The 16296-nt window shown below is 34.1% G+C and overlaps 1 protein-coding gene across 1 annotated transcript; it reads right to left on the minus strand.

Annotated features, from left to right (window-relative positions):
- Positions 1-4056: 4056 nt before the first annotated feature.
- LOC128552301 (uncharacterized) lies at positions 4057-15816 on the minus strand. Its single transcript, XM_053533335.1, has 2 exons — positions 15666-15816; positions 4057-10883 (listed from the first exon to the last, which is right to left on the minus strand). Exon 2 carries the CDS (start codon positions 10500-10502, stop codon positions 9114-9116), a length of 1389 nt encoding a protein of 462 aa, XP_053389310.1. The 5' UTR covers positions 10503-10883; positions 15666-15816; the 3' UTR covers positions 4057-9113.
- Positions 15817-16296: the final 480 nt, after the last annotated feature.

Below are 16296 nucleotides of genomic sequence, written 5' to 3' on the forward strand. Positions count from 1 at the left end.
CTCCAACTAACCATTTCAAATAGGTTCTGTTGAGTATGTGATACAGCACAACCCTCTATATCTAAAGTTACAGCATAGTGATCAGACGAACTGGTAGTAAATCAATCTCACACTGGGTACATAATAAATTAATAACAGCAGGTGGCACATATTTTGCCATGTTTATATATATTCTACTGAGGATGCAGTTTTTTGTACATTTCTATGTAAACCTTAGCAAATGCATTGTCTACTGACATGTTTCCCACTGCACGTAAACCAATAAAGATATTTGGTCCTATTTCAACATATAGACGTGTTGGAAACAGTGCCTATGTAGCTGTGTTTAATCGGAAAGTTTTGCGATTCGAAATAAATGTAGATCCATCTGCAAATTGTACTGTTTGTAAATTTAAAAAGAAAACACATATCTGGGTATGTTATATTGTATTTTGTAGGTTACAAAGAAATTATTAACAAGCAACGTTTCACAAATTTTTGAGCACACACTAGCCAGTAAAAGTAAGAAAGGATATTGCGACGAGTGTCTCCATCTTAAATCTATTAAACGAGTTTAATAAATTTAGTGTGGAAAGGCAAATGTTATTATTGATATAAGAAATAACTTAAAGCAAAAGCGTGTTTTAACACTATACACGATGGGCGATTATACGTCGGACGTATTTCGTACGACGTATTACTGCCCGAGTGGTTATAAATGAACTCCATTCTAATACGTCTTGTGACAAAATTCAAATGAAATATAAAAGAACTGTTTCTTGGCGCAAGTAAGGCGTCAAATGGTAGGTCGCCACGCTCCTTTGTTTGCACACGCCAGGACCGGAAATAATAATACGTCTTGCGGAATAATATGTGTGTAAATTAAACAAGACAGTTGCGCTCTGTGACATTTCGTTTTTAAAAAGTGTTTAAGTAAAATATTTGATCAAATTTGAAAGCACTATTTCTCGATGCACAAATGACGCTAAATATCACGTCCATGTGACGTCAACATAATATCGTTGTGATGATTTAATCATTAACTGTCATAGGAGAATATTCGTGTAATCACATGTTAGCTTTTCCTATCGAAGTGTCAGAAATTCTTCTTTCTTTACATATTATAGGTCAAGTAAATTCGACTAACTTCTTCTATAATAATACTTAAAATGACGTCGACGTCAAAGCTGTGTAAAGGCTTTTAACCGCTCCCACAACGTCAACATGTGATAAAGCAATATATGGATAAAAGCTGTGCGAAATTTCATGCTTACAGAAAAAGACATAGTTGAAGATGTTCAAGAATAATGTAGTTAATACAATATTATGGAAGCATTGTCCTATCTTTTTATTACATTTTAAACAATTAGCGAACAATCTAGACAAGTTTCGCTGAACATGTTCACCACGTTTTCTTTGACGAAAAGATCAAGGTTCACATTAGTATTATATGGCCTACACTATTTGGAAAATGTTCAGATTAATGTGAAAAAAATTATACATTTTTCGCCAACATAATGTTTATCATCTATACTAAATTTAGTTTTTTTGGAAAGACGATTATTACTTAGTTCAAAACAAGTCACTGTATATTCAATTTGCTGAAATCACAGATTGTAAAATGGATATTATTGCCATATTTAGGTCACAAAAGGAGGTTTTAGAAAAGCAACAGACCAAAAAATATTTTGACAATACGAGCGTACGTCTAGCTTCTTTCATAAAATATATAATCATTTTTGATGTGGCTGACAGCTGTGCCAATATTATAAAGATTCAAATTTGTTAAAAATATAGTTAAAACAGAATATTTTCCATACTCGTAAAAATATATTATCTACATCAGACATTCTCTTCAAAAATGAATAAATTATAAAATATTGCATACATTTTGATACTTCTTGATGAAAGATACTTTGGAATTTACTCCATTAGTGATTTTCAGTTTTAAGGCCACTTTCGGGCAAAAGTGAACTTCCTGTTTTGCTAATTGCCTGCTGCACAGTAAATGGACCAAATGTGTTAGCATCAAAGTCAAAAAATAATGTTCAAAATGTTTAACCTGTTAAGCTTTTTTTAATTGAGTTGTATGTTTTTATTTCATGGAAAAGTAAAATAATAGATAACTTTTTACTAAGTTTTGTTTTTATACATTATTTTCTATATCAGTGGTTGGTCAAGGGGACGGACGTTAAATGGGAATACCAAAAAAGCTTGTTTCTTAAGCTCATTAAGATGAGAAAATTCATCAAGTCATTGAACCAGTACATCTTTACAAGAAACCTTTAAAAGTCTGCCCAAAGTTTTTTCCTGTTACCATTCATAATATTATACTTGACTGGATAACAACATTTTTAAATGAAGACACAAGAACATAACTTACTAAACAATTTATTTTTATTTATATATTTTTTAATTTGGGCTTCAAAATTAGTAAAGAGAAACTGATGGCAAAGGTGGACGGACGTTACAACATGAGGGGACGGACGTTATACTAATTATATACATTTGTTTTTCAAGCTTTAATGTGGCTTTATTGAATAAATACAAATTCTGTTAATGTAAAAGCTATCTAGATGAATGAAAAAATGACACAAAGTAATTAAATAAATAGAAATTTGCTGAATTTGAGTTTTAAAATATGGAGAGAAAAAGAATACAGTATTTTTCAATCAGGAATGTTTTCAGTATTCACTGATTTAATGAAAGGTGTTTCTAAATTTTCATAATTATGCTAATGTCATTCAATAAAGATATGTGTTTGATGAATTCATACTTTTTACATACTCTTATGAAGTATCATATTATTACCATCAAAACAGGAAAACTCTGCATTTTGTACGAGATTAAGAAAAGCATATATAGGGGGACGGACGTTACAGGGACGGACGTTACACATAACTTTTAATATTTCGTCATTTTTTTCCAGCAAGGCTGCAGATCTATTATTTTTTCTGTTTTTTTTTTTCATGATAGGCATGTCATTAATTAAGCATAAATGAATGTAATTAATGTCAATTTATTCATATTCAATTACAAAACTAGAGCTGCTTTTGAGAAAAGCGCATGTCTCCCACAACTGCCTAATCATCTAAATAGTAATTAAGTCAGTCTTTTTATACTGTTTACTCACTACAAATATACCTTTGAAGAGTAAAAAGACTGATTTTGGAGTAAAAAGGCCGATTTTCGGTAATCCAAGGGCCATAATTCCGAAGTAAAATGTATTCTCTGTTGTTTTTATTACGTCAAGATAAAAATCCATTTGTATTTCTATAAGATAAGGACTTAAAAGTGAAAAATAGTGTATTTCTTAAATTTTGGCGGCCATCTTGGATTTCTAAAAACGTACCATGATGCGGCAAATGCACGCAAGATTTTCTGAAAGTTGAGATATTCCCCTACACATTGATGTATAAATCAGCTCTGGAACTTTTTTGCACACGAAACACCCCTAGGGACTAGAGTAAAGTGCCTTTGCTGATTTGGCTAGTTATCGAACTTGGCCGAGGACTTAATGGCAAACACATTTTGTTCAAGTCTGGTGAAGATCGGATAAAAAATGTTCGACTTAGAGTGCGGACAAGATGAATGGTTTTTGGTGCATATTTGAGAATGAATACTTCAGTATTTTTATGAGTCTAGGTGATTCATTAATTATTGTCAATGGCCATAATTCCGAAGAGCCTGGGCTGATTCGGCTAGTTATCGAACTTGGCCAAGGTCTTAGGGTCAAACACATTTTGTTCAAGTTTGGTGAAGATCGGATGAGAAATGTTCGACTTAAAGTGCGGACAAGCTTTGTGACAGACAGGCACACAGGCAGGAGTAAATCAATATGTCTCCTACAAGACATAATAACACTGGGGGACGGAAGTTTTTATTTTTTTCACGCAAATGTGTGTTTTTTCGTTTTTTTTTTGTGGTGGTGGTGGGGGGGGGGGGGGGGGGGGGGGGGGGGAAGGGGGAGAGGGGTAAAATGGACTTTTTTTTTTCTAAAATATTCATTGATTAGTGTTCCAAGCATTATTTTTTGCATATTCTGCAAATATAGTAAGACAGTGAGCAAGAAAAGTATTTTGAATATGTAAAATTTTGTGTTTAATTCAAACTTTGCATTTTTGTTAAAAATAGTGCAGTTACACGAGCCACTTTTTATTAACATATTCATAAAAAATGTAACGACTTTAGTGGTCATCAATGTAATATATCATTTTAAAGATAATACAATTATCTGTTTAAACTAAAGGTATTCAAATCAAACTTTTGTTATTTGAAAAATACTGTAGCAATTTTTGAAAAGGCTAAAAATCCAATGTTAACGCATTACATGAAAAAAGGCCAATTTTTATCTATAAAATCGCTTTCAAATTATTTTTGGTTGACAATGTGATTTGTTTTACAGAAGCATTTGAATACAATACTAATAAGACACAATGAATACAATTTTAAGAAAACTTGAAACAGATGTTCCTCTACAAAAATGCAATTTTTTAAATTGCCAATTTACTGTGCAGCAGGCATAATAGTCCAGTTAAATCGTGTAAAAATACTTCAGAAAATGGGAAAAGCATAAAACTTGGTACATAACTACTTTAGGGCAAAATACAAAAAATGAGCATGAGACTCACTCCCAAAAAATCCAATATGGCTGAAAAATCCAAGATGGCCGCCATGCATGTATATATTTTAAGAAATACCTAATATTATGTATAAAACTTATATAGACACTAACAGTCATCACTATAATTAGCTAAAATCACCTGTATGAATAAAGTCAAACATATTATATAAACAAAAATACTGCACTTCCAACAAAAATGAAAAAAGTTGTCTCCCTTGGATAAAATGTGCTATTAAGCAGAAGAAAAGTCAGAATGCATTAATGCGAGTCAAAATTAAGTATACAATGGTAACTGGCATATCAAAAATGTTTCAAATGGCAACAGTTCTATGTAGAACTTTACAACAATTGTAAATTATTATAATTACAGTCGAACTTCGATAACTAGAACCCGTCGGGACCGACACAATGTGTTCGAGTTATCGGTAGTTTGAGTGATCGGACAATATATTGTAATTGAATTTGGTCGGGACTTGACGATGGGTTCAAGTGAAGGATGGTGTTTGAATTATCTGAGTTCAAGCGAACAAAGTTAGACTGTAGTGTGTATAAGTGAATAAATGACATGTGTTTCACTTTGTCATTAGTTTCGCGACTCAGAATTTGTTAGTGTTGCTGTGTTCATTTAAATCTAGTAAGACTAAGAGAACTAATGGCAGCTATATAATTTATTAAGTATGTTAGTGCAATAGACCATGTGAACATCCCTGGCCTGTCAGACAATCATGATTTCCTTCGGGAAAAGTCATTGCCGTTTGATCAGCCTAATCAAATTTACATTTGCATTTTCCTGTAATATTATGTTTTGTTAAACTGTAGTACATTGTGCCATAACACTAGTTTTATAGTTTAATGTCATTAGCATATAATGTACAGTCACTAATGCCCCCATCACTCTCAGACAAAGACCATGAATACCATACTGCGTCCTGAAAATTTCGATCAACGCTGTGGGGACGGGGGTCAAACTCGAAAAATGAGCAGTTCTCAAGTTCATACTGCGCCCTTACAACGTCCTTGCCAGGTTCTTACTGCGTCTAACACGTTCCCACTAATTTTTTTTTACCACACGCATCTTTACGTCCAATGCGTTCTTACTGCGTTCTTAGTACGACCAGTCAGATTGCACCTCTCGCTTACCAGGCGCTTACCATGCGCTTATCACGCTCCACTGTGTTCGTCGGCTACTTATAAATACTACGCCACGCACCCCTTTTTCATTCCTTCTGCAAGTTATATTGTGTCCGCACTCTACACTCAACAACAATCAAATGCAATGAACAACAAGGCCGCCGAAGAAATCAGAGCAGTCTTATAGAGAGGCCGTGATGGGAATTGGATCCAGTATTCATACTCAATTCTCAGAATCGGAAATAGACACGGTGAGAACCTGCTGCAAACGTGACATAGATATGTTAAGCACCGAAAGAACGTATTGATAACCTAATGCTGTATTCATAAATGTGGCACAGACCTACCATGGTCATAACACACAAGCGTGGAGAGGTTGTAGTGAGAACTCCACTCACGTAGCAAGAACGCAATGACAACCCAGTGACAGTGCAATGAGAACGCCATGCAGTCTTTCCCATCCGCACCACCCTTGTACTACGTCCTCCTATGTTTTAGTTACGTCGTTACTACGTCCTTATTAAGTTGTTACTGCGTCCTGATTCGACCACATCCTCACTACGTTGGTTTTGAACATGTCAAAGTTCGACCGCGTCCTCCACGCCCATGGATACCATATCACGTTCTTATCGTTGTCTACTGTGTTCCTTCTACATTTTACAAGTTCTTAATGCGTCCTGGCAGTTTTTAGGACGTAGTGGAAACGTGGCTGAGTGTGATGGGGGTATTAATTAGGAGCAGAATACGTAATTTCTACCAAAAAATGTGCTCTAATATCTATTTCTGGACATTTTTGCTGAAATTAAAATATATTAGATAAGGACATATTGAATGTGAGTACTTATACTAGTTTTAAGACTACAAATGTTATTTATTTACCATTTTTAAGGCTATGTCACTACAAATTAAGCGGTCCAATGTAAAAATGACGCTGTCTTGTCAATCAAAACTAACCAGTACAACTCGTGTTTACCAGTTAATCAAGTTTTTAAATGCATTTTCTACACCTTCCTACATACAAAGTGTTCATATAATATTTCTATGGTATAGATGGAATGGGACCCTGAACTATGATACATCGATCCATATCAAGGATGGCTTTAATTTTCAATATATTGCTGAACATCGTTGTTTTCTGACATTTGAACTGTTAGCCGTCAATGATACTCTCCTAGTCACTATCACTGATAAAATTTTGTTTTCTTTAGATTTAGTCCCTACTAAACCCTTATGTGGTAAAGCATTTGTCTCTTGTCTCTTCTTGAATCATAACAAAAATTGTATTGCAGACCTCTGTTCAGACAATATGCTACATTGAAAATTTGACTTTTTTGGCATAACACATTTCACATAAAAGTTCACCGGATTTAAGAAAATGCAGACTGAGAAAAATAGGCAAATAATGTTTTAGAGAATACAGTATAGGAAATTAGACAGAAGTGGGCCGGATGATGTCACACAACATTGCCATGGGGACTAGCAATTATTATTGTCCAAAGAAAATATTATTTTGACATATCAACAAAATCCCACCTTTTTACATGTTATAACATTTTCATCGATTTTTAATGAAATGTGAAGATATGAGAGCATTTTTTTTCCCGGGTATTTCTTGAAAGCTTTGAGTGAGGCTTTGTCTTCACAGGTTAATTTGTGACAAGACATGGGTTTTCTGTGCGCGAGGCAATAAAATCTGTTCTGGAAATTTTGATCAGTTTCTTTGATTTCACAGCATCATTCTCAGATCTTGTTTTATCTTCTTTACTTGCGCCTAACTTAGATTAAATGCCAACGATAGAGTCTTTCGATACTCTTCTTTACAACAAAACATGTCAAGTAGCTGATCAACCATCTGTTCACACAAAGAGTAGGGCTATAGTGTGCATTCCTGCATCGTCTGCTACACCTCTTATACGTACTAAAAAAGGTTGCCTATCAAGCTGGGCACATACGGGGTCCGGTATTCTATCCCTTTCCTAAGACTTCTTTGTTACACAGTTAGCATTAAATAATCAAGAATCATGTGATAAATTTATTATGCAGATATTGTGACAGCGGGTGCATTATTAGGAACGTTGTTTCATTTGATCCTACTTGCCCGTCGCTATAATCTATTCTTGCATTTTAAGTCCAAAACGAAAGGGGTAGTTGTCGTATTTGGTGTCAAAGGAACTACAATTTTGTATAGAAACTAAGTTAATAGACCTTCACATTCTCCATATTACCTACCATCTATAAACAAGTCTTTAGAATTTGTACTTTCAAGTTTGAAGTTACGGAAGAATCCACCATTTGCGAATGATAGACAGACATACAGACGGATGAAAAGATGTACAAAATGAGAAAATAAAATACCAGCTGAAGCATGTTTTCAATTTTTCCTCCTATCTATGTACATTTTTTCAAGAAAAAATCTTTTAGTTTTGAAGAAATGCAACATGACGCTTTTTGTCATTTTCGTGAACTATTTGTTGCCATAGCAACAATATTTGATGTCATAGGAACACATTTAAATGACGCTGGCATTCTCCGCATTGCCATCTGTCTATGTACCAAGTATCATGAAAAAATCTGTTGTAGTTTTAAAGTTATTGCAGTATCCCACTTCGCATGGCTGACGTATTGACAGGCATACGGGGGAAACCCATAAGCCCCCTCTGGCTAAAACTGGTGGGGTAATAACACCACTGTTTTAATATGCTGTCGTGGAGGGAATACAAGTAATATATTAGCATAAATTACATATAGTAAAACATAAAAATATGAAAAAAAAATGTTTTCGCTATGATAATATTAAACTGAGTTTTAAAGGCTAGATTTTAGCCGTAACCATGGAAACAGAAAGAAATTCACAACATTTAAATTGTTATTTTTTGCTTTTGATTCAAATCTAAGATTTATTTTATCAAATACATTATATTTTGGTGCATTTTGGGGATGAATGTAAATATAATGACCTTTCATTAGAATCTTGTACGATGAATATTGAGTTTTGGCGGCCTTATTGTAAAATGGCCGCTGTATCGGCCATCTTGACAGATATCAAATGGGTCCCATGAAAAAAAATGTTTTTTATGCTTTAATAAAAAGCTGTGCCAAATTTGGTGCTTTTCCCATTTTCTGAAGTATTTTAGCATTTTCTGTTACGAATTGGTCGGACTATAATCTTGTCAATCACATTTAAATTTTCTAAAAATAGAAACACGCTAGATGTGTACCACTTTTATATATCACCAGAACGTTTATATATCAAATATGACACTGATCAAATTGTTTCTTTTTTCAATTTGTTCACGCTAAAACCAAAATATAAGCATTTGTTTAAAACCGACATTCAATTCAATTCAAATGTGAACCTGTAAATTGATTTAATTTGCTTCTATTGTAATTGAAAAACTTTCAAGACATTCTTAAGTTTTGGATCAAGAGTAATTCTGGCATTGCAAAGAAAAAGTTTGTTAGTTTCATAGCAAAAGGAAACACACCAAGGATTAATAACATGATCATTATGCTTCAAAACTTCTTTGAGTTTCTTGCACTCTGGTGATAGCACATGGACACTACCAGCAGTTACCCAGTTACACAAAAGCACTGAACCATCTCTCGTTACATTGAGTCCTGTTGCGGCTGAAAGTTTCTTGTCCGTGTATTTGCCAATAAGTTTTCCGCCAAAATCAAATTTGAAAACTTCACCATTTCTATATAAACCGCGAGAAACATACACAGTCTTAGAGTCAGTAGCAATGTCATTTATCCATGCCAGATTTGAATCGGATATAGATTTTATCTCTTGTCCATCCTTGCTCATAATTACTATATGATTAATGTATGCAACTATTATCTTATCTTCCTGATAAGCAATTTTTCTACACCTGTCTTTCACTTCTATAGCGTAGCTTTTAGTGATTTTGTCATCCTGAGTGATTGTCAGAAACTGTATTTTCTTTTCGTCAGGAAGTGTAATAGCAATGCAACCATGGGCAACAACTGCTACTCCAGTCGGGCCACTTTTAAATTTGTACTTTGTTGATACTTTTCCGTTTTCAATATCAACAATTTTCAAACATTTGTTGTCTTCATCTGCTAATATTATCCGGCTGGATGAAATAAGAGCGACAGCACTAATGAAACAATCTGAAGTATCATCTGGTGTTTTTATTGCAATTTCGCCATTAAAGTGTGGTTCCATTTCTGCAATATTTATCTTATCCACTGCCCTTTTTACCAGCAGCTCACCTAGCTTAAACTTTGATGCAAACATTTCTTTGACGTGTTTAGAACAAACAAACGCACACTGCTTGAACTGGCAGTCTTGTTGCAACTGCTTTATGCTGTCACCTATGTGCGTTATTCTTTCTTTCATTTCTTTCGCAGCTACAAATAATTTGTTCGCTTGATTTAACTGTAGTTGCAGTTTCTCATGTAATTCTTGGATATCATCTTTCATGGTATTTTCATGCCCTTGTAGATCAGATATTAACATTTCGGCACCCAGTTTCCTTTTGTTCAATTCCGCCAACATGTCCGTCTCTGCCTTATCTAGATAATCAGTAATTTCTTTCTTAAATGCTTTTATATCATCTTCTGCTTTCTTGTATGCTTGTTGCATTGTTTCCCCATTTGTCTTTATCTCTCTGTTTATTCTTTCTATGTTGTTCAGGAACTGGTCTACCTTCTGTTGGAGTTCTTGATGTTCAGTGCCATTGAAGTAGCTTGTTGATATATCTTGTATACCGTCCACTGTACATGTTTTATGATCTAGCACCATACAATCGCTGCATCCAACTACATCATGTGTTGAGCAATAGAATTTTACTATCTCATTTTATGTTTGGCACACAACTCAGAACAAGCACTTAGTGTTACAGATACACATTTTTCCTTTGGCATGCTCTCTCCTTTCAGAATGTCATGATTTCTGGATATCGCTTGCTTACGATGAACCTTCAAACACGTAAAACACAGGTACTCGTTGCAGTTTTCACAGTATCCGATAGCAAGCACCAAGTCGCCGTCACTGCTACACGGTTGACAGAAGACTTCACCATCTTCAGCAGACGACTTCCCTACAGTGTCCGTAAATGACTTTTCAGGCCTTCGGCCAGACACTTCCATTTTTGTTTTATATTTCCTCACACTGGTCTGTCATCTGATAAAAGAAAAAGCAATCTTCTTCATTAACGGTTATTAGTTTTTCAGTCATTTAAATTTTGAAACAAAATTCCGTATTTGATAAAGACCTTACATGAACAAAATGACGTCAGAGTGTACGCATTGCCGTTCGTTTTAAAAATGGCTTACTATTAAAATTATCACATCTTTTTCTACGTTCAGCTGTAAATAAATTTTCATAATTTTCACGAGTTGTAACATTTCAGAAACTACATCTAAAAGGAAATCTAGTTTTTCTTAAACTAAAAGCATGTGTTTGGACATGTCAATGAATATCAGAACAATCAGAATGCGCTGTTTGAAAAGGTATTTTCAGTAATTATTGAACGATTTAGCAGTAGTACTTTTTCTGTTAGGCGTTTATGTGGAGTCTATGTGGGCATTTTAAGATTTTATAGTTAGCGTATTACCAAATTATGGTGTTTTTAAAATTATTAGAGGGAATGTTCTCGACAAATGTTGCATACAAAATCAACAAACATATTATTGACGTGTTCCTAGATGAAGACACTGAAATATATTATAGTTTTATCTTAAACTATCAAGTAGTTAGGAAACTGTCATTTACAAGATATGCACATATAAGAAATGAAATTTTAAACTAGAATGTGTCTGTAAGACACAGGGTGTGCCCCCCACTGGTACATTTGTCACAAATAAGGGACAATAAGTCAAATGTTTGCAGTCTTATTGGGGTAAAGCCTCAACAAACATTTTATGAAAATGATTCATTTAATAATTATAGGCTAAATACTTTTTGAGCTATGAGCATCACTAACAAAAAATCCACTATTTTGTCTATATCAAGGACCATAACTCTGTAATAAGTGCTAAGATTCTCAAGAAGAATGCCAAATGTGCAAGGTCACATCATGATAAAGACTCAAGCAAGGTTTCATGAATTTACATTAAATACTTATTGAGCTAAGCACATAATTAGGTGAAAATGTGCATTATTTTACTATTTCAGGGGCCATAACTTTAAAAACAGGTAGTGGAGCCAGCCAAAAAAGTAAAGGGGTGTCCATTTAGTTTATATCATGATAAAGACTTATGCAAGTTTTCAATCATTTATATATCATACCTTTTGAGCTAGGTGCATCACAAGGTGAAAATGTGAATTTTTGACTATTTCAGGGGCCATAACTCTGAAAATAGGGGACGGAGCCAGACAGAAAATAGGAGGTTGGCAAGTTCATATCATGATAAAGACTCAAGGTTTAATCAATTATGTGAAATACTTTTTGAGCTAGGCGCGTCACAAGGTGAAAATGTGCATTTTTGACTATTTCAGGGGCCATAACTCTAAAAATAGGGGGCGGACCCAAATAAAAAATAGGAGGTGCGCAAGTTCATATCATGATTAAGACACATGCAAGGTTTCATGAATCTATATCCAATACTTTTTGAACTAGGCGCGTCACAAGGTGAAAATGTGCATTTTTGACTATTTCAGGGGCCATAACTCTAAAAATAGGGGTGGAGTCAGACGAAAAATGGGAGATGCGCAAGTTCATATAATGATAAAGACTCATGCAAGTTTTCATCAATTTATATCAAATACTTTTTGAGCTAGGCGCGTCACAAAGTAAAAATGTGCATTTTCGACTATTTCAGGGGCCATAACGCTGAAAATAGGGGGCGGACCCAAATGAAAAATAGGAGGTGCGCAAGTTCATATCATGATTAAGACACATGCAAGGTTTCATGAATCTATATCAAATACGTTTTGAGCTAGGCGCGTCACAAGGTGAAAATGTGCATTTTTCACTATTTTAGGGGCCATAACTCTAAAAATAGGGGGTGGAGCCAGACGAAAAATAGGAGGTGTGCAAGTTCGTATCATGATAAAGACTCATGCAAGGTTTCATCAATTTATATCAAATACTTTTTGAGCTAGGCGTGACTCGAACTTCGGACGGACGGACACACGGACGCACGGATGCACGGACAAGACCAAATCTATATGCCCCCACCACTCGGGGGGGGGGGGGGGGGGCGCACAAAAAGGTAAGCGTTCTTTGGCGGAAAGAATAATATGGTTTACCGTTTGGGTCTGAGGTCTTCTTTGCGTGCGCAGACATTTCAAACAAAAATATGTAATTATATGCATATATTGACGTGCACGCATATGTATATACAGACACTTGTTATCATAAGTGCACTTGAAAAATTATACGTAGACGTATATATTTGACCTGCATGCAAATATAAAGATGTGTACGTCCACGTATATTTCAATATTTATCAGAGACAGGTTCAAACACACCCTTTCTGTTTTAGGAAGTATGATTTACCCTGGGACGGACATTTGATTTCAGATGGAATATGTTGAACATAATAAATTATAAACTTCGAACAAAAAATGAATATAGGACCATTTGAATAATACACATCTGCTAAAATGGATCCCGTTTTGGGCACTGAACTGTGATATGGTGTGTTTTCATTATAAGTCAAATACAATAACACACTGGGTAAAATTACAAAGAATTTTAAACTATAAATTCATAGAATATTGTTTTACATTTTGGTAAGGTCTAGGTTTTGTACATTTTGATCAACTGAATATAACAAATTAAGTGTCACGTACGACTGAATATCGACCTATAATGTCAAACAGATTAACGCAGTCAACTACCACTTATACTAGACAACAGTTTAAAAAATTCGTTACATGTTAATAACATATCTGAAATATGATAAATATTTATCGCGTACTTTACACTTTTCAATGTATTTACAATCTATCTATTATTTGTTAACTGTTCACATTTTGCAATGTATAGAAACCATTATAAAATCAACCTCCGCGCAGGAATATTGTCAAACAATCATCCCTGCCTTCAAGCAAATCACGTGACAATGGTACAACCATGTGATCCTAAAATGGTGGCGGGCTTGGCAACGCCGGGTAAATCGAATGCTTGCCTTAATGTACAGTCAAATTGGCATTTATGTCACAACCGTTTAGAACATAATGAAAGTATTTCTTACTGTACTCAAAATACCGTCAAGTAATTTTATTGTTTACATTTTTTGCAGGTGCGCGTCACGACACCAGAAAAAGAAGTAATTTTAGTATTACTGCATTATTTTTTTGCTCGTTTTACAATGTACAAACAAAACGTATAATATTGAACTAATGAGATAAAAACTTTGCACAACAAAATTAAAATAAAGAAAAATATAACTCAGCTGAAATTCAGCCCAATTTATACGTGGTGGCAGTGTCTACTGTACCGATAAGGGAAAGTAACACTGTGTTGGAGTTTGTTATAAAATATATCACTATTGTACAAAGCTGAATATTTATTGAAATGTTTATCTTATAAAATGATGTAACAAAAGAAGGGAAAAGTGGTTATGAGATAATTTTGGTCTTAAATTGTGTTTGACGTCACATTATTATGACTGCACCATGTTAACTTTTCACTGGTGGATTTCAATACATTCAATACAGTTTTTTTTTTAATTTTGGAGTTTTAGAGGTAATAAATTTATTAGAAGTTACATATTTAACTAGTGGGAAGTAAAACTACCCCTAACACTCTTGAAAACTCTTGGATCTATGACTTTATTCGGAGCTTATACAAACGAAATGTTATAAGTGGATTCAAAATATCACTTGTATGAAGCTTTACGATGTTTCGACCACGAGACCACTATTTCGCAATACTAGTCAACTTATAAAACTTCATATACCCCGAATGTAAGAAACAACGATCTATCGTGCAGAATAAGGCAGGAGGACAAAGTGTTGAATCTATCTCTTTAATATTTAAAATGACTGTGAATTTTTACCTGTATGGGTATAATAAAATGCGCAAATAAAATATGCTAAAAATATTAGGGACTCTTTTCAATGTACTTTGAACCAAATGATCGCAATTATCCCATCTTAAGTGTGCTGGTCGAACTAGTTTCACTAACTATACAAAAATGTTAATAGGAACATAAATGTTGAAAATACAGTTGTTTTAATATCATTATCTACTTCTTTATCTTACGTTACTGAAATTACGGAATGATTTCAATGCTCGACAAGGATCTTCTTTTAGATTTTTTTAACGTAAACTCGACAATTTGAATAGATTATATCACAATCTTATTCATGTGATATCGATCAGACTTTTCAAACAAATTTCAAGTTGATCCCCTCACTGTTATGTAAATATAAACTTTAAACTTTGCTTTAAACCCGCACACACTGATAAGAAAATATTGGCTGATTACGAATAGTTGGTGTCTATTTCTTACTTTATACCCTAGGCTACGCAGTTATACAATTAATAACAATATATTGATCGCGTATTTCAAAACTGAAAACTACATCAAGTATTGAAATATTTACGCTCACGTTTCTTTGTTGTTCTTATATTATTGATGATAGGCTCTGCAAAGCTGACAGTATATACCTTACGAAGAAGTTATACGTCTATATAAAACGAAGACTGTATTGTGGCACTTTTATATTTTTGAAACAGTCCTTCTTTACAAAGTTCATATTGTGAGATAATATAATCACTAATTATGAAGACTATTTTGTTTCCTTTAGATGTCAAAATGAGGGTCAATAACTTTTACTGGAAACAGAACATCAATCAAAAAGGAAATAAATAGCCCCTAATATTTTTTTCAAATACAAGTTAAATAATGATTTAAGTATGTATAAATTGGGAAGTAGAAAAAATATTGATGTATTTAAGTGAAGCAAAAACAAGGTTAAAAAGAATAATAAGGACATAAAACTACTTACAATTTACAAGAATTCTGTTTCACTGTTAATATCACTACAGTCACATGTTTTAAACAGCGACGAACGTGTCCGATTTAAATAAATTATGACATTCCAACGACCTAGCTTTATTGAAAAATGCACTTGACTAATTTCGTAGAAAAGCGTCTAATACACTTCCTTCTTCACTAAGATCTAGTATAATATACTGACGTCGTTATAATCTCAGGGCTAACCGTGGTTGGATTAAGTTAATAACTTGAATTTTTGCAAGGTCCGATATAATTTGATACCGTTCAAACGTGTCCGCAGAAATGGTCAAACGGGGGAGAGTTTAGTAATAAAACTACAACGAAGATAATATATAATGTTTTTAATAACAAGGGGGTAATGATGACCATTAATCGCTCATATGTGTTTCGCTGCTCAAACAAGTAACAATTTTTGGTAGAGTCACTCCATGCACCCAATACACATCTGTGTCATCATATTTTAAAACTGGAAAGATTTTCAACAGATAACATTAAAGAGTGAACGCCCTGGAAACATTGAACATAGCAAAGACAGCAAGAGCCGCACATCAAAAAGTACGCCAACCACAAACAGAAACTGCAGTGGAAAGATACAGCAGACGGGCTGCTTCAAATATCCA

This window comes from Mercenaria mercenaria, unplaced genomic scaffold (genome assembly GCF_021730395.1).
Source record: "Mercenaria mercenaria strain notata unplaced genomic scaffold, MADL_Memer_1 contig_2250, whole genome shotgun sequence".
NCBI classification, from domain to species: domain Eukaryota; kingdom Metazoa; phylum Mollusca; class Bivalvia; order Venerida; family Veneridae; genus Mercenaria; species Mercenaria mercenaria.

Excerpts from the sequence above, each read along its gene's own strand:
- LOC128552301 (XM_053533335.1), bottom strand. The coding sequence starts at position 10,502 with ATGGTGCTAGATCATAAAACATGTACAGTGGACGGTATACAAGATATA.